Source organism: Barbatula barbatula, assembly GCF_947034865.1.
Source record: "Barbatula barbatula genome assembly, chromosome: 10".
NCBI classification, from domain to species: domain Eukaryota; kingdom Metazoa; phylum Chordata; class Actinopteri; order Cypriniformes; family Nemacheilidae; genus Barbatula; species Barbatula barbatula.
Window position 1 is genome coordinate 10,694,514 of NC_136773.1, and position 22,622 is coordinate 10,717,135.

Genomic DNA, 22,622 nt, shown 5'->3' on the forward strand with positions numbered 1-22,622 from the left:
CGAAATGAAGCGTTATGATTTTATTACCTAAGAATAGTTGACTGATCTACAGAGTGCATTTCGTAAAAAAGCAAAAACACAACGACATCTTAGTCCTGCGTCAGCAACCGTAGTGTTTCAAAAGGGAGGGGTGGAGTGAGCTATTGGTCGCAATTTGGAACCTCATTCTAGATGCTGTTAAATTTCATACACTGGAAATTTAATATCAAACATTGTTCATGTAAGTTTATTGTGCAATAAGTTATAGTTACGGTATAAATTTTCAATTTCAATATTTAATTGTTAAAATTAATGTCTGGTAAAATAAAAAAAACACAGTAGAAGTTTTGTTAATGCATCTGAATTTATTTAAATAATTTATACTATAATATAAGGCTGGTGTAAATTTTGTCATGTTTTCTTTCTTTCATACATATTATCTCTGATTCCCAGCCTATTGTTACACCAGCACTGCTTGGCTTGAACAGGTGGGCGGGGCTTTTGAGCCTCCTGGCCCCTGCCTTCCCCCTCTCATCCACTGAGCGAACGGGAGATGAGAGGAGGGGTGGGGAGGAGAGCGAGCCAGACTGATTCTCTCAGCCTGAGAATGGAACGTCAGTGTGTGAGAACGAGAGAGAGCGTGCGAGTACTCTGAGTTTCTGACTCCGTCTGCATACGCATTATCAGAAGAGTGGACGACACGGCAGATTGTCACCACAGACTAAAAGAGACTTAATAAGCGTACACGAGAAGAAGAAGAGAAGGAAAGAGACTGTGACTTAAAAAGCAACATCTAATAAAGCCTCTTTTATTAAGAGAGCACGTCGGGGGACTGACATCAGCAGCCTTTCAGACGAGTCTTGTGTGCGAGTTTCTGAGCTTTGCTTTCTTGGCTTGGTGCCTCAAAGGTCACCGACCCTCCAAACTGCAGAGATGATCCTGGAGTTCTGTCTGATCCTGTGGCTAACAGGTCACGGTAAGCCGCCCGGTCTTTCTGTTCTCCGCGGTGTTGTGCTGTGTCAGTGGTCTGTGTGTATCAGCTGGAAGTCTCTTGGAGTTTGCAAAGCTCTTGTGCACCGGCTCTGAGGTTTCGGCTGTGAAACCAAGAGTTCATGTCAGCCCCTGCTTCAGAATAGTTGTGCTCGTTGCCTTCCGTCTTGTTTGTCCGTCATGTGAATTGTATCGAACCCCCTTTGACAAAACTTATCTCACTATTGTAAGCGTCTCGCTTGTTAGGTCATGCTGAATCAAGCCTCCGAACTGAAGGCATGTCAAAGGGCATTCAGCTCACAAAGACCCTCATTAGCCACCAGCGAACAGACACAAAGCTCCTCTCGCTCGCGCGGATGTTCTTAGACATTCCCTGAGTCTGTAAACAGTGGGGCTCGGTATTGGCTGATGGATGTTTTCTGCCGCTTGCCGCCAGGTGGTTGTCTTTGAAAAACAATCGGAATGAATCGCAGGCTGCCTGCGAAGACCCCCGAGAGGGGTCTTCGTCTCGCTACCACCACGAGCGCCAGGAACGGCGGCAAGGGAAGTTTGGCAGCTCCTTAATACATTGAGTTGATTGTCCTCTTCTGAAGCAACCAGTGAACCAGAAGCGGAAGTTCAAATACATCTGAAAGCATCGTGCCCCGAGACCTCATTTGAGACACCGTGCCAGAATCTACAAGCACAGCCGTCCCCTCGCAGAGAGTTTGTGTACGTAGAAAGAAGCATTTTGTCTGACCCGTCATGTACCCGTAGCTGTACCTTGTTGAAGTCTTTTTTTACTATTTTTCTCCTCACGGTTATAAGGGATACATGAATCAAAACCAGGAGGAGATGGCAGACTTAATGACCTTCTTATCTTCGAATCCCATTATAATGTAGAAAGAGCACTCGCTTGCGAAAGCAGAACCTGGTTCAAACACGTAACTTAGCACGTGTACGGAAGCAAATGCTTTGGGAAAGAGCACATCGCTGCTTTGAGTGCGACAGTGAAGTACGCTCCGCTTCTTGTTTTGTAGATCATGCCCCAGGAGGCTGTCAGCTTTATGATCTAGTTTTTATAGCAGTGTTAGTCTACTCTGTCATGTGTCCGGCAAATAGGATTTTTTCATGAGGAGATTTTATCTTTCTTGTAAAGGATAGCAGGACAAGGTACAATTTATATGATGATCTTTTAAAGACATAATTGGAACACAAATATTGCAAATCGCATTGACTTTACAGCCTGTAAAACTAGGGTGTTAATTTGTAATGCTTCAAAATCAGTTTACGAATAAAGTACAAATGCGTCAGCTCCAAGGTGTCATAAATGAAAAGGAGTGTAATTATAAAGTTCTTTATTTGACATGTTAATAATACACATTTGACACAGTCAAACAGTCTGTCCGATATCCAGCCCTTCTCACTTTTTAAAGCTTTCGTGAACAGTAAAAGCCAGAGAAGTTGTCTTGTTTTCTTTTGCAGTTGAGCTGAGGTAGTTCTTGTTGTTGTAAAGTGAAAGCAGTCCAGCACAGGCAGGTAAACAAAAGATAACAGCAGGTGCTCCTGTCGCCCAGCTCTGGCTTTAGGGGATGGCATGTTCCCCAAAGCTAAATTGTTTTACAAATTATTGACGTTGACCGAGCCAACGTGTGTCAGCAAAGTAAATATTTAAAAGAAAAATAAGCTCTAACATGTATATTTAGAAGGGAAAAGATGGGTGAGAAGAAATACCTGCGTGAGCGTGAGAGGATGACAAAAAGTACAATAGCAGCGCTGGGAGCTTGGAGAGGCAGTATTGAGTTTTTGTCAAGAGTTGAGGGTATATGTAGGGCACTCTCTCTCTCTCTCTCTCTCTCTCTCACTCACACACACACACACAAACATACCTGGTGACAAGCTTTAACTGATGGCACACAGGCGGACAGAAGCTCACCCTTGGGCAGCTCAGAAAGCTGTTGCACCACAGGCAAAACCTTCTGTCCGAGAGCTCATTCTTCTCTCTCTCTCTCTCTCTCTCTCTCTCTCTTTCGCACATCTTCTCTCTCCTCCCCTTTTGTCTCGCTTTCGTGCTCATACAGCTTGCTCATTTTCACAGAGGCAGCAGTTCGCAACCTGTTTCAATTTGTCCACTTTTTACAATTCTCCGGTTTGTATACATCCCTTGAATGAGAATGTTTTTCTCTTTATCTGTTTTCTGTCACCAGGGAAATCTGTGTTTTATTTTCAATTTCTGTGAAGTATTTCAAATAACTTTTAAATGTTTTGGTTCGAGCTAATATGATCTGCAAACACATTCTGTTTTTTGAAGTCAATCTGTTTTTCCATTTCCATTTCTTCAGCCTGTCATCCTAACATAGATCAAAATCAGAATCAGAAAGAGCTTTATTCCCTAGTATGTTTGCACATACAAGGCATTTGTTTTGGTGACAGGAGCATCCAGTACACAGAAACTGCAACAACAGTACTGTGCGACATACATCTGAAGACTCGTACCGTATCCGCCTGTGCCTTTACATATTTCTCTCATCCTCCAACGCTTCATACCGCAGCCGTGTTGTTCTGATATATGAGGCAGATTCTCCTATATGATATGATGGCAGTGGAATTTGTTTCTAGTAAATCACATTTCTATTCACTTATTTTTTTAAGGATACAAAATGAAAGCGCACATGACCAGGTCAGATTGTCTGTGCGCGCATGTGTTTCTTTTATATGTGATCACCTGTTTTTATTCAGAAGGATTTGAGTGGATTTCTTTTTAACGTCACAGACGTCAACACATCATGTTAAAAGAAGAGCTACTATAAATTGCTTCCAATATAGTGTTCTGCCAGTGACCATGAAAGGGTTTCATCCCCCCATCCAACACTTTCCAACAACACTCAATAACATTATAGAGTATCTCATTAGATTCTCTCCAGCTTCCAGCTTCCCTCTTTTCCTCTCACGCTCAAGTCCACTGGGGGCAGTGCGACGTAGATCTGAAGACTCGTGCCGTATCCGCCTGTGTCTGTACATATTTCTCTCATCCTCCATCACCACCCCATCCTTTCTTACAGCGACCGTGTTGTTCTGGTAAATGAGGCAGATGCTCCTCGGGCATCTTCTGGTGTTAAGTCCCCACACAGCCAAGAGCGTAAGCTGTGTCTTAACCCTGGAAAGCAGGTCTTAGTCTGGCCTCTCTCTCTCTCTCATTTACTAAGCCGCACCTCAGCAGGCTAGCAAATTAAAATGGTCAAATCTCTACTGCCTCGTACACGTATCAGAGGAATCAAACATCTGAAATGTGTTTTGCATTAGAAAGCGCGGCAGTTTTTCCCCTGGTCGGTCTTAGCGAGTCATTATTTGCAACATCGTAAATCCTTTCTCAAAACGCGCATGGGCCAAATCCAATCAGAAGTAATGGATTTACTACATCTCAGTCATATTTCAGGGTTAATTAATTTCATATTTTTCCACGACATTCATATTTCTTCTTAGGCTGGGACATTTTTTATCCTTGGATTAAATGGTTCTGATAATGATTCCTCGGTTGCAAATGGCAACGCAGAAATGCGAACGCACATCGGTGTTCTTGCATCCTTCTTGTTATTGTTCATTATCGACAGCTGAAGCAAAAGAGCTGACACCAGATCAGTGTACTCATTCATACAGTGAGAGGGTGTCGCTTAGTCTGCCTGGTGTGAGGACCAACCCAATAATGTGACCCATGAGCTTTGAACTGTCTAATACAACCCCTGGACATATTATTTTCACTCTCAAGTAAACATTGACTGCTGTGTGGCCTTGAAAGGGGGGTTTGTTTTTATTTTTGGAAGTCATAGTGTTTCTGAAGAAAATAGACAAAATACATTTTATATTTTATATGTGCTTAGTAGTTTGTTTGTGAGATTTCATTGATACAAGTTTTAGCTTTTTGTGTTTCCCACGGTCATGAATAAATATATTATTTTGTTGTGTCCAGGGCTGGATAACCCATTAAAAGTAATCAAATGTACTATAGATAGTCACACAAAGTAAATTATATTTCTATACCGAATGCATATTTTATAATAATTAAAAAAAAATTCTTACAACTAATAAAAAATATGTTTTATGAAATAAATGCTTTGTTTTGTTCCTTAATAACGAAAATGTTCTAAATGTTGCACCTCTTCAGATTCAGGTCAGATGAAGATGGCCATTAATTCGGCCTTGATTCCTGAAATCCAGTGAGAGCAGCTTTGCCGACAGGCTCCGTGCATAAACAAAATGTGTTTACTGGACTTTATTAAGCTGCACCAATAAAATCTGTGCTCTTAACCACAGTAGAAGAATCCAATCCCTGTCCTCCCACAACCTTTCATCTCTCTCTCATCCAATCCCACACCCCTGACCTGTGCCCACCCTCTGCCCTCCAGGCTTCTAAAGCTATCCCTGTGGAAATCTCAGAGCCCTGGAGCTGAATTGCTGGATTTATAAAAATTGGTGAACTTTTTGAGAAACGGGCATTATGTAGGATTACATATCTGCTGAGCGTGATGTTAAGTAATTCAACCAGATGCTGCTGTGCACAAGAGGTCACCTGCCAAGCTCCCTCTCGCCTCTTTCAGTTTATTCCTTGAGGATGGGTGGAGAGCCGAGGGGTGGGACTCGAGGATTGGCAAAGGGAGAGATCTGACTCTCTCTATGAACCTGTGTCGGCGAGAGAGAGGTTCTGAGGTCAGGGAGGGTCAGCCTCCCAGGAACGCTACAAGGATTTTGCAACAGATTATGGTACAGATTAATGCCGTCTAAATTGCGACCAAATGTTGGAGATAACAGAGGGAGAGATGTTCCTGTTTTAGCTGGCATAGTCTGATGGCATAGACAAAGGGAAATCATTATACTGTATATAACAATATTGTTATACTTTATTATTTATACATGTAAACGGTTATAGCCAAACAGTCACGATGTGGTTTGTTGGTATTGTCTAGTTAGCCTTTCTGTAACAGCTCCATTTGAAAAGTTCATAATTAACATATTTTTTTACATGATTCGTTTTTACTAAATAGTTTTGCATTGCCAAACGGACGATGGTTGAAGATTTGGTGTAAGTTTTTTTCCAACAGCAGCATTATTACACCTGAATGAATCAGACGGTCCCTTCACTCTCACTTCATCCCAGTGTGGTCCTTCATCCCACTTCATCCCAGTCACTTTGCACAATGAACCGCTTCGGCCTGTACAAATGTGAGTACATGTGTGGTAAGACTGGGGAGTTGCATTGTTGCACCAATTATAGTTGTGAGCCATAGCTTGGCAATATAAATGCTAATCAGACATGAAACTTCTGCGCTGGGAATCATGGATGAAAAAAGCACTTGAACATAAGGTGTGAACCTGCTATTATGAATATGAAACAGTATTGACATGTAGCAGAAATTGCACAATGGTTCCTGGGGCAAACTCTTAAAATGACTAAACAGAGAGACCCACCTGAACTATATAAGATAACAGGAAGATGTTTGGGTACGCGTGTGCGTTTGTATGATTGATGTGGCCTGGTGGTGTATAGTTTGGGAATTTGCGTTTGTTTTTAGTGCAAACTGTAGTGAATCTACAGCACCACTGCACACGAATATTAAAATCAAAAACCGTAATAAGTAAATATTGTTTGATTGTAATCCCTGGCGGGGCTCGCCAAGTGGTTATATCGAAGGCCTGTTGAGTTGGTTGTTCTTTATCTGTTTCACATAGATGTTCTTCTCAGGACATGATCTTAAAAGTGATAAGCCTCTGTGTATTCTTCACCTAAACTTACAGAAAATTGCACAAAGTTTGTGGATTCAGCAGTGCTTTCTACAGTTTTCGGATCTGTTTGCAGGAATACTGATAGCTTCTGTTTAAATTCTCCAAGCAGAACTCGAACACGTCTGCACCTCTCATCCATGATAATTCTGCTGATTAGCATGCTAACTTCTTTCTTTCATTTCTTAACTTATGTCATGGGTTGATTCAAATTGTTCAGATGTACTCTATTATAATAATAAACATCTACTCAATCTTTTTATTTAGTTTTGATTCAGAATTGTCCGTCTCAAACATTTGATGAATTCAGTTGAATTCAAAGAAGTCGTGGATGAGTAGGCCTACATAAATAAAGAACTATTTGGTTTCATTGATTGCTCTCATAGAACAAAAGAGGTTTAGCACGCTCTGAAAGCAGTTTTGAAACCAGCCAGCGAAAGACTTTGCTCTCCTCACACCTACACGTCCTTCATTCTGTTATTTCCCAGTTTTCAGCCTCCGTGTTCGCAGCATTTTTGCGTTGAAAACATTTGTACCTCAGTTTGGGCTTTGTCCTTTGTGTATCGAAGTGGTTCTCTATGAGGGGGCAAACACTGACCCAGACTATAATTAGAGTAGCGTAGGCTTTTATACGCATTACCATTCGGTTCCTATTGAGATACTTTTCACACAGATCTCCCATTTATTTATTTCCACGGTTATTTATTTAGACATATTTAATGGCGGCGTCCTGCGAGCTTCGACTTCAAATAGAGTTTCATAGCGTGGAGTTATTCCAAGCCAGTGCCGCGACTGAAAAATGCTAATGTTCCATCAGGGTGGCTAAATGATTTGCTATACTTTCAAACGTGCTGGCAGGGGTTTCAATCTGGCGAGCCTCCCGGGCCAGTTGACAGTGGTCTCCGCTCGCACCCTCGAGGACATTAGCGGGACTCGACGAGCCTGGCTGAAGGCACGTCGTGCTACTGTGCCGCGCTGCCGTTTGGCCACAGCCCAGCTCCCCGCGGTCCTGCACTTATGTGCTAGAAAAAAAACTGCCCACCGCATAGGAATCACCACTTAAAATGGATTTAATCAACTTCTCAAAGGCTCTTTGGGACCCGACTGAACAAAGAGGAGTTAACTTTGGGTCAGAGAATGGTCTATCTGTTATTGGAAATGGGGTTTGGAGGCGATGCTAGGGTCTCCGGGAAGGCCAGAGATACAACTGTTAAGGTTCAGAGATTGGATTAAGAGCAGAGTGCCCCTAAAAGAGAGTGCAGTTTATTGAAGTCTTGTCTTAAGTGATAATGTTACCATGAAGAGCAGTATAATAGCAGCAAAGTGGACGGCAGCCATATTAATGATCTGTGCCTGAGTGAGAGAGGAAGATGATAGGCGGTAAGAAGAGTTGGTGCGGTCAACACATTGCACTCACCGCTGGGTCAGGGTAGTTTTATTATAAAATGAAGATGATGAGATTGATGTTGGCTCATCGTTAATACCGAGGCTTTCTTCTTTGTTTCTACGAAAGAATACGTCCGGTTTTGGACTGTTTTGTTCTGCCCTGTATTTGGCTCAGCATGAATGCTGTGGATAATATGTAACAGTAAATACATTTGGTATTCTTGAGCTTCTTTCTTTGCTTAGATTAAAAAACCAGAGAGATGGGGTTAGGACTGAAATGAAAATTGCTTTGTGAAGAGCTGTTTTTTTAGACTCTTGGAGAGAAAAGAATAGAAGAATATGTTTTTTCTTGATTTTTTATAGAAAAGTCCCTGATTTTCAAGCAAGATGGGACTATTGAAGGGATTCGCAGGCTGTTGTCTGATTAAGAGCATACAAATGCAATAACTCACAAGGTAAACACATCTTTCCCCTCACGCAGCGACGGAACTGTTGTGACACATGAAAGTAACTGGAAATTGGAGGAAGTTTTTGCCTGGATTGCGGGCTGGTTTTAATGGAGTTTGTCCACTTTTGAGCTGATCTTAACTGGTGAGCTGACTCACAGTGTCAAACCAGTTAAACACCAGGTTTGCCAAGCAAGGAGAAATTTTTATTTTGAGTTTTTTTTAGCAGTTCACCACACACACTGTAAAATCTCAACTCATTGTTTTTGCATGGGTTTGAGTTTTACTGACTCAAAAAAGTTATATTCTATTCTATTTGTCAAATTAAATTATTTGGATTGACACAGATATAGGGCCGTTGTTTTCTCATTCTTGCAGGCTATACTATAGATAAAACACATTTACTCTTGTGGTTTATAAGTCTGAAGGTAGTGACAGGGATGATGTGCCAGTGAAGACCTTTGACACGAGCATGGGAGCTGTTTTAAAAATGTAAGAGGTAAATTCACCTATATCCCAGTGCTACCAGGAAGTTCTCAGGTGTCAGCAACAACTACCGTATATCTTATGGTCTTTCTTGACGTTTCACATTCTCCCACTTTTGACATGGTAAATTTTTTAAGCTTTTTGTTATGAGGGAAAGGTACTTTTATAACAGAGGTCATCTGCAGTAGTTCTGGTGTTGTGACGTATGGAGGAAGGCCTACATTGGCCTAGTTCTGTTTCATGTTTTAAGGTAAATTAAACTTTACATAAATAAGACAACAGTAAGATCAAAGATGTGTACATTTAACATATTGTAAATAGCATTTTTTTAGATAATTGGTTATTTGATTAATTAAATTATAATATTTGTATCTTTAGTATCTTTGCAAATCTGAGCAAAGTGTTTAACTCTATAAAAAATCGAAAACACTAGAGCATATGCATTAGTGATGCACGATATTTAATGTTTACTGATAACCGATATTTTTCAAGTAATTTTAGCCGAAATTCATATAATGTATATCTATAAGCCTTTTATACATTTACATTTATGCATTTGGCAGACGCTTTTATCCAAAGAGACTTACATTGCATTATACTACACATTTGTTTCTAAGTTTGTGCAACCCCTGGGTTCGTACCCATGACATGGCTAGATAGAACAAAAGGTGCGGCTCTTTTAATAATTTTTCTATCATGACATTTCATGAAGTGGCACCTAGGGTGCTCCAAAACTACTTATTACCCCAAATATGTTAATCTGTTATAAAAAAATAATCATTTATTTATTTACGCGCCTATGTAATAGGCCAGTTTTAACTTATTTAAATACATGTAAATGCAAAACTTTTGTAAAATGTTTACATTTTATGTAATTACATGAAGTTTGTAAAGGGAGTTTGACTGTTCGACAGCAATAAAACAGCAAATAGTAATACTGTCTAATAATGTACCATTTACATGAAACGTAAACCTTTAGAGACAAAACCCAACAACCATTTAACAAGTAGATACTAAGTGTTTTCCATACAGACTTACTGAGAATGGTTGAGAAATGATCAACGAAATCACTTGTTTTAATGGCCAATAGATTTAGCTGTAGCTTAGCATCAGTGTAAACAACACGGAAAGCCTTCGCACAGCAATCTGCCATAAACAATGGGCTTTTGTCCTCATAATATACTTTCACAAATACCTGCACACTTTGTGCTGACTGATTATGGCTCACTGATAGAGCGAATGTACAGTGATGTGCTATAGCATTAGCATGTAGCTGACAAACTAACTACACATCTGTAAAATCACAAACTTGTGAAAAATGAGTCATGTGTGTGGGCTCATTAAATACATACGTCTGCATATTTTGTTGGAAAACACAATGGGAAATATATTCACAGTTCTCTGATTTATTACATTGGTGGACTGAAAGTGCAAATGTATGTCATATTGTGAATGCTTGGCATGGCAGTGTGAGCTCCTCTGGATTTCTGAGTAACATGCAGAATCGTAATAAAGGTATGTACACCATTATAAATGTATGATCCGGTGTGCACTCCTTGCACAAATTAATACTGCTGCTAGAACATATATTTGATAAAACTGTGTTTTAGATGTTGAAGTGAAATAGTATGTGATGTTTTTTTACAGTCATTGAACAAAAATAACAACTAAAAAGTTGAGAAACAAAAGTACATAGGGCTCTTAATGGTAGCACGAAGCGTCAGGACACCGGCAAAAACTTGTGTGTTTTTAACACAATGACAGTTCTGATGCAATATGACAGCTGGTGTCTTTGCGAGTGCACGCTCATGTCAGAACGCCTACACACAATCAATAAGTTCTTTTTAATCGGCAAAGCATATCGACATACAGTATTTGATCATATAGAGCTGATGCGGATATATAATTTATAAGCCAATATCAGCCGGTCGATAATACCGTGCATCCCTAATATGGATGTTTTTCAAGGGAAAATAAAAAGAACACTTAATTTCCATTTAATCTCACTGTTATATTTGTATTTTATTATAATGAATGAAATGTTCTTAATTAAAAGTAATATAAATATTCATATTGTATTACATGAATCATACCTTTTTGACTCTCAAACAATAGCATGTTGAACATACACAGATAAAGACACGCACTCTTTGAGAGCTAGAACACATTGAAGTGTCGGAGACAAAAGCGTCTTTCAGGCCTTCTGCCTCCTGCGATTGAAGGTTGCCAAACAAGTTACTTTCATCTTGTAAAGCGGCAGACATGACCAACAAAGGCAGAGGATACTTCCAGCATGCTGGGTGTGAGATGAGAGGGGTATAGAGAAAAGATAATTAGTTATGGGGCTCTTTTCATGCTTTGCTCTTTATGGTGTCGTCAGTGAAAATACGTCTACTTCATAGAACTCTCCGTCACCTCTATCTGCTCATCATTTTGGCTCCGCTGAGGTGAAAATGGAAACCGGACCCCATCAAAAGGCTCGGGTTCAATTAGGGGGCAAGCGTGCCGGCCAGGTTCAGGAGAGGGGTGGCACCCCGATGTTTGCCGGCTCTAATGAGAAAGGATGATGAATAGATCCGTTAGCCACCCAAGCCTCAATGTCTTCTCACACGGAAAGTTAAACGCTCAAGGTTTGATGAATGTAAAGACATCAGCAGAGGCTCACCTTTTAGTCGGAGCACACAAAGTGCCGTGCTGCTGAGGTGGGCAACGTGAATTTGAGTCTGGCTCGCATAATTGCCTGATGTCATCATTACTTGTTCGCTGTATTGTCAATAAATCAATAAATAAATAACTGTGATTTGCCTGGATACCAAAAATGTCGTGATATCAAGTGATCTTCTAACATTTCCTTCAAGAATGTTGGTCTTGTTGCATGTCAGCAGTTGTCTTATTTTTGTCTATTTTTATCTCTCCAAAGGACGTTTACGAGAAACATTTGAAACAAAGACGATACTGGAAACGTATATCGATAAAGTCTCCTGAGATTTGATGTGATAGCCATTTATATTTATTTTCACATCGCTTTGTTTATATTTAAAGTGCCCATGTGTTTATAAACTGTACATATTTTTGTATACAAACCAGTCTCCATCTGTTACCTGTCAGAAGTGAAGAGACATTATGGTTTTCGTTACATTTGTTTTGGTGGCTTGATGTGAGGACAAGATTCCACAGATGCAACACCATTTGGAGATATCGGTTTAGGTGTTCTTTAAATGAAACGAAATTAAAAAAGCTGACGTAAAATCATTAGAATATGTGCACGTTGTAACAGATGTTTTGTGGTTGTCTCTTTTTCTTGAAGGCGTCACAAAAGAAAAGGTCATACCATAGTGCACATATTCTTAAATAGTCTCGACAGCTTCAATTCCTTGAATCAAATGCTTATAGCGCAGCAGAGATCAAAATACAACAGAGATTTAACTATAGAAAGATGGAGATTGCAGAAGGAGGAGACAACAAAGCCAGAAGAAAGCATGAGAAAAATAGAGAAGTAAAGTGATTTGGTATCTCTGGATGGTGGAATTCTCTTACCTGAATTAATGATGTTGCAACAGAAGAGCCAGGCCTGGTGGAGACCTGATCCAGATTTCAACCTGAGGTCCCTGTAGGTGGGAGGCACTCAGCACGAGAGCGGTATTGGCCACAGTGCATAAACTAACCCTGAACGGGACCGCTGGGACACTTTTCATCACAACGCTTGCTCTAGTGTTCCCCTGCTCCAAAATTATGTAGGACATGGATGGAAACAGCAGTGTGTGTGTGTTTTGGTGACTAGCATTTATCTCGGCTAAAAGAGGCTCAGTTTCAGAACCTAGATAACTGATTTGGAGAAAACGGCACACATGAAACAGACGTTTTGTTTTGCAATTTGAATTAGCATGAGGCCAAAGCTAATGAAGTGCTACTGTGATAAACCTACACATTCATACATTTCTGTCAGGGCCAACATTTTTTCTGTCAAAAATGAAAGGGACCCGGATATCACAAAGGCAAATTTCCCGTTTTGAGTAGCCAGAATGTGTTTTCATTTCTTACTTCGCCTGTATTAAAAAACAGTCTGCATTACTCCATCTCTCTCCGTTGTCGTCCTCGACACCCCTCGCTCAGAGGAAGACACGCTCTGCTAGTATGAGTGCCACTGGAGAAAGCCTGCGAGCATATGTCATTAAAATGCTTACACGAGTGGAAAGAGCAGGGGGATGGCAGGCAAAGGGAGGGCAGAAGACATTACGTCGGGCAGGGGATGTCAGACAGAATAAGACTCCCTCGCTCCAGATACTTCCTGCAGTATTTACAGGTCAGAAGAGGAGAGGGACCCCCACACGTGCAACCGAGGCTGCTGGGAGAGATGATGTGAGAGAAAAAGAGACGGGCAGACAGGTGCCAGTGTGCTCTCTGGCCATCCATACAGTGACAGGTGTGAGTATTGTTGTGTGTAATTGAATGGGAGAGGGGCTGCGGGCGAAATGAGACAAGGATACGGCAGCCAGACCTGGCATTCGCTGCCGGAGTGCGGAAGGGTCAAGCGCTAATTGTCATTATCTGACAATTAGGCACAAATAATTGTTCAACTAAATTGAATGTGGGAAGGGTTTCCAAGGGTCCGTTTTAATATTGAATGACCTTATATTTACTGCAGCTGCATGAAATTGAACCCATATTGTTTGGTAACAGGGAATCGTAGCACAGATTCGGATCCTACGGGAGTGGGGCAGAAGGGCTGTGCTGGGCTCTAAAACAGTAGCTGCTTAACTAGAAAGGGAATTTTATGGCACAAAATGTGCTCGTTCATGGCAGGAAATATAATGGAGTTCTCGGTCATGAGGGATAATAAAGGGATAGTTCAAACAAATCATTTACTGACCCTTGTGCCATTTTAAACTTTTTGCTGAAAACAGAAGATATTTTTAAGAATGTTGGTAAGCAAACAACATTCACCCCATTGACTTCCACTGTATGAACACAAAACCACCGAGAATCTTCTTTTGTGTTGCACAGAGGAAAGAGTCATGTACAGGTTTCCAAAGACATGAGGTTCAATAAATGACAATATTTTTACATTTGAAACTTTGGTTTACATTGTTTATCTAAAATGCACTTAAACATGTTAGACAAAATATTCATTTCTATTTTGAAAGTGAATGTTTTGATTGCAGATCAAAGCTGAAGCTGATTCGTATCCAAGCACCAGTTTTTGATCAATTGCAGCTCTCTTCTCTTCACATTTGAAATGACCCCTTTTCTTAGGAATAAAGAAGCATAAGCCTTCAGCAAAAAAGTTTCAATATGCTCTTCATTTAATGTCATTTTGTCTTTTAAAAGAGATATAATTCTTCAAGGAACCCAAGAGGCCTTCACTTTTCCTTTGTTAAATTCAAATGAGCTTAACTGTAGTTCTGCTGTATGTGAAGACAAAGCAAACTACACGATGTGCCTCACAAGAACCATGGTGTTATACATTAAACACAACGTAACAGCCACGGGAAAAATATAAGAAACCATTGCAAAATTTTACAATAGTTTTTGAATCTAATATTTGTAGGTATGCGTTTAGGTAAAATTTTTATTTGTTTCATACTGTGAACTACTAACAATTCGTTTCCCAAATTTAAAGTATTGTTTCTATTTGCAGAAAATTGAAACTGGAGAAACAAGTCAAAATAACAGAAACGATGCTCTGTATTTTCAGACCTCAAAATACTGAAAATAAATCAGTAGTATAGTAGTAGTACATGTACAAGTTCTATAAACTTGATGTTTCTCACAGTTTTCATGTTTCTTGTCCTGCTGTTAGTCTTGCTGTTGGATGACTTTGTCACTCCTGAGGTTTGATTTTGTTTGAATTCAGCAGACACTGGACTGGAATGACCACATTACATCTAGAAATGCAGATTCAATGGAAATTTGGATTGGTTTCCATGGCTATACACTTACACTGACTATATTAAATAAAAAGAGTTTTTATTTCATTTGTCTAATAATGTATGACTTTTTATTGAGTTTTTACTTTGTACAGCACATTGGTCAACCGTATTTGTGTTTAATCATGCTTTATAATGAGCGTATAAAGCTTTCAGATAAAAAAAACTCAATAAATAGGTATATAATTCCTCCAAAACCTTTTCTCCAGTCCTCTTCTCAAATGCTTCAAAACCATGTGAGTGATTAAGGGCGGACTACTAATTCAACGATGAATTATTGAATTTAATCTTAAGGGTTCATTTTTTAATACGCCAGTCCACTTAAAATTGCATTAATATTGTTAAATTCATGAAAAAAGAATCGAGAGATAAAGCTAGAAAGTCAAGGATCTGTGGGACAGGAAAACCATTTGTTGTTTGCACATCGATGTGTGTATGACAAGGATCTGTGCAAGAGCACAACACAACGAAAGGTGCCACTTCGAGTTTGTCACGGCCAGCGCAAACTTGCAAAGTGAGGAAAAGAGAGCCAGAGAGTGATTTTCCCCAGGCTCGGAGACTCTGTCATTCTGATTAAGTCACGCAGAGGAGTAAAGAAGAGCTGGGAAATCAAATCAGTGCAACGCCACAGAATGCATGTGGAGAAACATGGGGGGGGGACAAACACGGAGAGGGAGATAAAAGGATGTAAGCAATACCACAGAGTATGTACACGGAAATTTTCTTTATCAAACCAATGGTTTTGGTTTACCAATACTCTTCAAAATAGCTTCTTTTGTGTTCTGCAGAGGAAAGGAAGTCACATGGGTTTAAAATGACAAGAGGGTGAGTAAATGGCGGACATTTTATGTTGGGGTGAACTACTTTAAAGTCCCCCAGTGGTTGACCATTTTATCCCTTAAAACTAATCTTTGACCATCAAAATGACATATTTAAACGTTTTTTCTTGTGAAAATTAAAGTGGCCGTATCTCAGACTGTTTCTGCAGATCTCATGTTAATCTTGAGTACTTAAAGAATAGTATCACACCCTTCAAATATAAGAAGTTTGATCACGTTACTAAACGACAGATACAGCTGTACAATTATTTCCGAAAAAATGCGACGCGTGGAGGCAGAACTAAAGCATGTGCGCACCCATTGCCAACAAAGCAAAGACATCAGTTTCACTTACCACGTGCGGTACATCTTTTAACGCTGGGCCCGAAAATCTGTTTTTCTTATTGATTGTCCAATAAGGGACTAAGAAAAGTTCTTTTACGAAATGGATTTTCATGTTTGAAAAAAGCTTTCCAAAACCTATAAGAACACTGGGAGTGTATCGAGCACAGAAATACTACGTCATACAGCCGTTAAACTCGTTTTTTGACAAGTTGACCATGTCAAGCATCACATTTAACATTGTTAATAAGTCAGAATGCATGAAACACCGTTTTTCTTTTCAGATTAGATTCAACTTTATTGTCATTACACATATACAAGTACAGTGTAACGAAATGTAGTATGTGGATTGTTTCACGGCCGCTTTAAAAAATCTCGAATGTTACTCTACACCTCAGCTTCACTAGGTATACGCAGACACATGACTATGCAAATTAGCCCCGCCTCCACTCATGCACTCAGATGCTGCTGAAACTGAGAGTGCCATCTTTGCATATTTATGTGTAGCAAAACGTGGCTCGACTAGTGACTACGCCACCCCGAGTTACCGGGGAAGTAATCGAATAAATGGTAAGCAAGTCCATTCGCTCAGAAAGGCAGGAGGCGTGAGTTCACAATTAAACAAAACACTTTTTATTAAAGAAAACAACTACCCAAATAATAACTTGAAATAAATTGTCTCGATCCGTAAACAGAGATGAAAATTAGGTAAATCACTGCAGGGGCTGAGGCCCTGAAAGCAGGCTAGCTATAGCTGCATACGGCAGAAACACCGCAATTCGAAAGTCACACTCCACTACAAATAGTGATCAGAAATAACACAACACTAATAACCCTTAGTGTTAAAGTGAAGGCCGTGCAGCTACCATCACAGGCCCACTTCCAGGAAAACCCAGCTCCTGCAGAATACAAAAATAAGAGAAATAAAGATAAACAATCCACATAAACAGGGACAACAACAATTTATAACAAAAAAGTACACCTTCAAGACGATGCGGTCACAACACATAACACGCAATCGGTCACTAAATTATTACTAATGACAAAACTATTTGGCTGCGATCAATCCATGCAGCTGAAGGCTTGGTGACAGAACCAGCCAAATCCATACAGAGACGGACACAAACAAAAACAGAATCCAAAAATAATAGAAACAAAGAAAACCCTTTAAGGCCCACTAGAGCCTAAAACTAAGCAATAGACGAGATGGGATCCCAAGGGAGTTCTGGTTCCCCCCCAAAGCAGCAGACGTGGCTCGAAAAGCAAGGGTTACTGACAGCAAGTTGTAAAAATGGCGGCTCAACCTGGCTTTAACGAGAGCAAAGAGATTTAACAATTATTAACTATCTAATTAAAACCATTACAGATTAAAAAGAAACAATAGCCAATGTACTCACCCTGGTTGAACATCGGCACGCACACACACGCGCAATCACAAACACACAGAAGTCACACGATGGACCCGCCAGTGACTCCACAAGCAGCCGGCACTCCGACACGGCCACCAAGAGACGCCACACCAACGGAAGCCCCAAAGGCACACCGCACTACAATGCATTGCAGATCATTCAAAGGAACGAACTTGGCTTTTACGAGAGCAAAGAGATTTAACAAATGTTTATTAACCATCTAATTAAGACCATTGCAGATTAAAAAGAAACAATAGCGAATGTACTCACCCTGACTGAATATCGGCACGCACAAACATACACGTAAATCACAGGCACACAGAAGTCATGCGACGGATCTGTTAGTGAGTCAACAAACCGCTGGCACTCCGACACGGGTAGTAAGGGATGCCACACCGATGGAAGCCCCGAAGGCACACCACACTAAAATGCATTGCGGATCATTCAAACAAACAAGTTTCCTGAAAAGTTACGATACAACATTAAAACTTACAATGTGGATGTGTGGATGTCACCACGAGAACAACGAGCAGTCTTGATGGCCGAGTGTCACACTAAACATAAAGAAACCATACAACATCACCTACTACTACAATCAAAACAACCAGCTGCACAGCTGAACCGCATACCTCCGCGATCTCTTGGGATTCAGACAAGGGGCGGGCTTTCGACAATGATGCATCTCAGGAGGCACGAACACAGAGTCTATATACACTAAGGGCGGTACCCCATTGGCTAAATATATAATGAGGATGACGTGGTAACGAGTCACTCACTTCACTACATATGCTTCAAACTGATAATCAACAGGGGTCAAAGAAATTGATGTGACTGGTTGCAGGTTTATGACCTCATTAACTGGGGCAGTTTAAAGCCACATTTTTCTTTGGTAAACTGCAGTTCCATGAAGATATCACTCAACAATGGTTTTAAATTATACATTTGTACATGGTTTGTCTTAAAGCATATTAGAAACACCATATAAACATTTAAACAATATTAAAAACTTGATTTTCACCACAGGGGGTCTTTAAGAATATCCGTTATAAATGACAAATTTATTCCAAAACAATAACACCAAAAAGTAAGCATGATGTTAAAATGACTCGTGACAGAGGCTTGATGCCCTCAAGCAACTGCAAAACTGTTGATCCAAGTAGCAACTTTTTCTGATGGCTTCAGGTAATGTTGCTGAGGACATAGGCGCTGTTGTTTAAGAACATTAAGATCTTTCAGAAGAACAATCGCGCTTTGATAGATTCTTTGAGGCAGACGCACCCAGCAAGCATTCAAATCGAGCCGTTTTATGTTGATCTCGTGTGACTTTGATTGTGAGTTTTTCCTTCGGCTTGTGACGTTAACATTTAGATCAGAACAGACGTGTCTTTTGTCTTTACACACGATTCTTTGTCAGAGACAACAGGCAGTAATATATGAATATTTCATAAAAGGACTACAGACAAACCTCCCCCTACACACACACAAATATAAACAATAATCATAACTCATTCATCAGTTGTTAAACTCTGTGGGGATGCGCGATACATTGTTGTCAAATTATCTGAGATATTTTGTTCTCTATACTCATGTTGTCTTGTTATATTTTCTCCTAAGGATATTTTGGAGACGTTAATGAAACGTGCATTCACTGAAAGCTCCATTAATTCGAGTTATGCAAGAACAAAATCCGAACAATAATTTTCTCTCTTGTTTCCATTAATACCCATAGAGAGCGCTACCAATAAGAACTATTTGGAGTTTGACAGAGAGCGTCTCTTTGGCTTTGGACTGTTCATAAGCACGGAAGAAAGAGAACTTAGATGAGAAAAGTGATGTTCTGTGGAGCAGGTGTTCTTCAGGGTCAGATGGTTATCAGCTGGTACATCTCTTGAAACGGGTATGGCAGAAAAGGTCCATCCCTTTCTATCTTATTCCGATAAAAAATAATGTTTTCCGACAACTTCCTCCACTTCCTCAAAAGATTGTAACCAACAGTGAGTGCGTAAACGCAAATGCCGCGGTCAGGGATGATATCATGTGGCAGGGTATCTGTTTGGCGGATCTCAGTGACCAGAAATGATGCTGGACAGTTGAAGCAAGGCCAGTGACATCTGAGTGTGTACGTTTATGTTCAATAGGGAGCCAGCAGAGTGACTAGGGGGAATGAGATGATGTAGTAATGGCCACATCTGTGATTTATTATTTTATTTTGCCAAAAAAAAAAACACTGAAGCTGAAAGTCAGTATAAAATTCTTCTTGTTGAATTGCTGTTAAGAAGGGATGCACCACTTGTACAGTTAGTCGCTTTCGATAAAAGCGTCTGCTAACTGACTAAATGTAAAAACACTCAGAACCGGTTATCAATACGCTGCGGCAATCAAATACAAAACCCCAAATCCTCACAGTGAATTTGCATGGCCAGCACCAGTCATTTTCTCTGAAAATGTGATTAAATAATAATATAGTGAATATGAATATGCTACCATATTAGTTTTGGCACTAAAACATGCACAGCAAGTCAGAAATGTCAAACTGAGGACTGTTATATTTTTAATTGAAAGCAAAAAACGTGCATTTAACAGTTATATTTTTAATATAAGCTGAAGTAACAGTCTTTGTGATCTTTATTTAACGCCGGCCTTCAAAGTTATCAGGCGAATATCTCGGATGCCTGACTGATAGCTTTAGCACATCGTTGGCTTAGAGGAATCCTGAACACTTTTAACACTTTCACTTGATGAACAGGCCAGATTTGTCTCCCTTGATATGACGTGTAAGAAGTGTAAAAATCTTGACTGCAGCCTTGATAAAAGGTGCTTTTGAATAGTTCAAATGTAAAGGCTGAAAACAATAGACAGCCATGTCATTCCAAAAAACACAAAGGCCCTGCGGAAAGCATATATAATCAAATTAAATAAAGCATTAAAGCCTTATATAATCAAATAAGTAAAAAGCTGGTGAAGTTTCAGTATTTATTTATGTATAGATTGATTCTGTTTAAGCATTTTTGTCATGAAAAGTGATATCCTATCAAAGTTAAATATGCAAAGTATAGACCACTTTGCAAAATGTGAACACTAGTCTAGAAGCACTTCCGTTTTCAGTGTTTATAGAGTCCGAATAGAGTCTGTGGTACAGTATAATAACTTATACTGTACCACTGCATCCGTGTAATTGGGACAAAGTTGGTCTGAAGAGGAAGTGATGCTGGTGTATCACCATCCACCAATCATAAAGTGAGATCATTTGTCTGTCCTGCTATTACTAATATATCAAATCCAGCGTTATACTCCAGGCATATCACATGACCTCATGTCAGAGATGAGTTGTGAGCCCATTTAATCACAGGCACGCAGACAAACACACCGCAGGAAGCTACAGTAACCACTGTAGCCCGTGCAGAGAGACGCCTGTCAAAGTGATGGTCCACGCATCAATCAAACAAGTGTCACTCCGGCTCTGTCCTGCACTTCAATCTTCAGATCTCAGGAGCAAAGTGTAGCTTCCTGTGCATGGATCCAAGCTAGTGCTTGTTTGTGCTCTGTCATTCTGTGTCGGCCAGTGGAAAAATCTATTCACTTTCCACCTGTCATGGTTTTCAAACTGAGGGACTGTATAGCATGTGGGTAAACAATGTGTCACATTTAGTTTATTTGGCATTCGTCACACGCTACACAAAATCAATGTTTCCCATCGGCGGAGAGGAAATACCTGCTTATATCTGCGGATATCGACCTCGCTGGTAATGAAGCGATTTAAATAAGGATACATTAATGAACATCGTCTTATAAATAGGATCGTCAATTCAAATGCCTTAATTCAATCCAATTGCTTATATTAACGCAATACAAATATATGCAGTTAAATTTGCATTTAAATAGATTGAATTTACTTTGGACGGATTGAGACATTTGGTGAAATGGATTGCTATTGGCTTAAATGATATAAGGATGAAACAATTGTTATGTGCACAATGTGTTTTCTTTGAAAACTTCACAGAGATACGACCATGTGCGATTGTGTTTAATTAGTATATAATATAATTCATTTCATCATAAATTGTATGCATTTGACAACTCGATTTATAAGATGTTTCATCAGTGTTCATTGAAGGCCTTCATTAAATTAACAATTGTTATTTACTGACAGTTTCAAGAGACTCTTAACGGTACCAGCTGACCTGCATTTGTCCATTAACCATCTGTTGTCTTAAAATGAGATATTTTCATGGAAAAGGGAAAATACGCGCTTGTGTATTTCAGTCTGTTTAACACGTTATTTATGAAGGTGTCTACCCTGCAGCTTTCAAGTTAACCTCACACAGCTTTTAGACAGCAGAGATTAGCAGAAGCCATATATAGAAGAGACAGAAAGCAGATTAACCCTGTTTTAACCGCCTCCTGTGAGATTGACCCAGTGAACGCATGCATGCGTACTGTACCTTTAACAACACCTGCATTTGGGTTTAGAGCTGCCTCCTGGTACACTTTACAAATTAAAACTATTATATAATAATAAAAATATATTTTTAAAATATTAATAATATTGTTTTTAACAATATTATTATTTCAATATACAATCAAATTATCAATTGAACATGTGATTAATTTTGTTCAGGAATGAATGTGATTATTGTGTGAACACATTTATGTGCGCCCTTATCCAGGCTCCTTGGCATGATGCAGTGTGGTTGCATCTACTCTTCATTTAGTATAGACCAGAATAACATCAGGTTGTTCTGCATTTCTGTCTCAGTTGTTTAAGTGGAGTAAGCTGGAGATGTACAAAAGGACAAGACCTTTAGATAGTGCAACAAAGATTTGACGCAAGGTTAATGAGGATATCTGTGTAGGCCAGAGAGGTGATAAAAGAGAAACAGGGATGGGCATCCTAAATTGACCCCATTAGCTGGATGGGTCGCAGGGGGATTTAGGTTTGATTCAGTGGCTGAGATGAAGAAGGCATTCTGGGAAAATGAAACGAGATGACGGAGATCAGTGACAAGGCGGAGGGATAATCACACACAGATCACTGCCATCTGCTCTCAATCTCTCGTGCCATCCACGCGCAAAAACAACAGTCAA

General features: G+C 39.8%; 1 protein-coding gene across 4 annotated transcripts in view; it reads left to right on the forward strand.

Annotated features, from left to right (window-relative positions):
* Window positions 1-527: 527 nt before the first annotated feature.
* The window catches only part of kirrel3b (kirre like nephrin family adhesion molecule 3b), a 171,921-nt gene continuing 149,826 nt past the window's right edge, over window positions 528-22,622 (forward strand). For 2 of the 4 annotated variants that reach the window (XM_079465453.1, XM_079465452.1), the window contains exon 1: window positions 597-955. In XM_079465453.1, coding sequence (XP_079321579.1) covers window positions 913-955 — 43 coding nt within the window. In that variant the 5' untranslated portion in view covers window positions 597-912. Of the gene's footprint in view, window positions 956-22,622 lie in introns of all 4 variants that reach the window. The other 2 variants (XM_079465454.1, XM_079465455.1) reach the window with 2 other exon arrangements.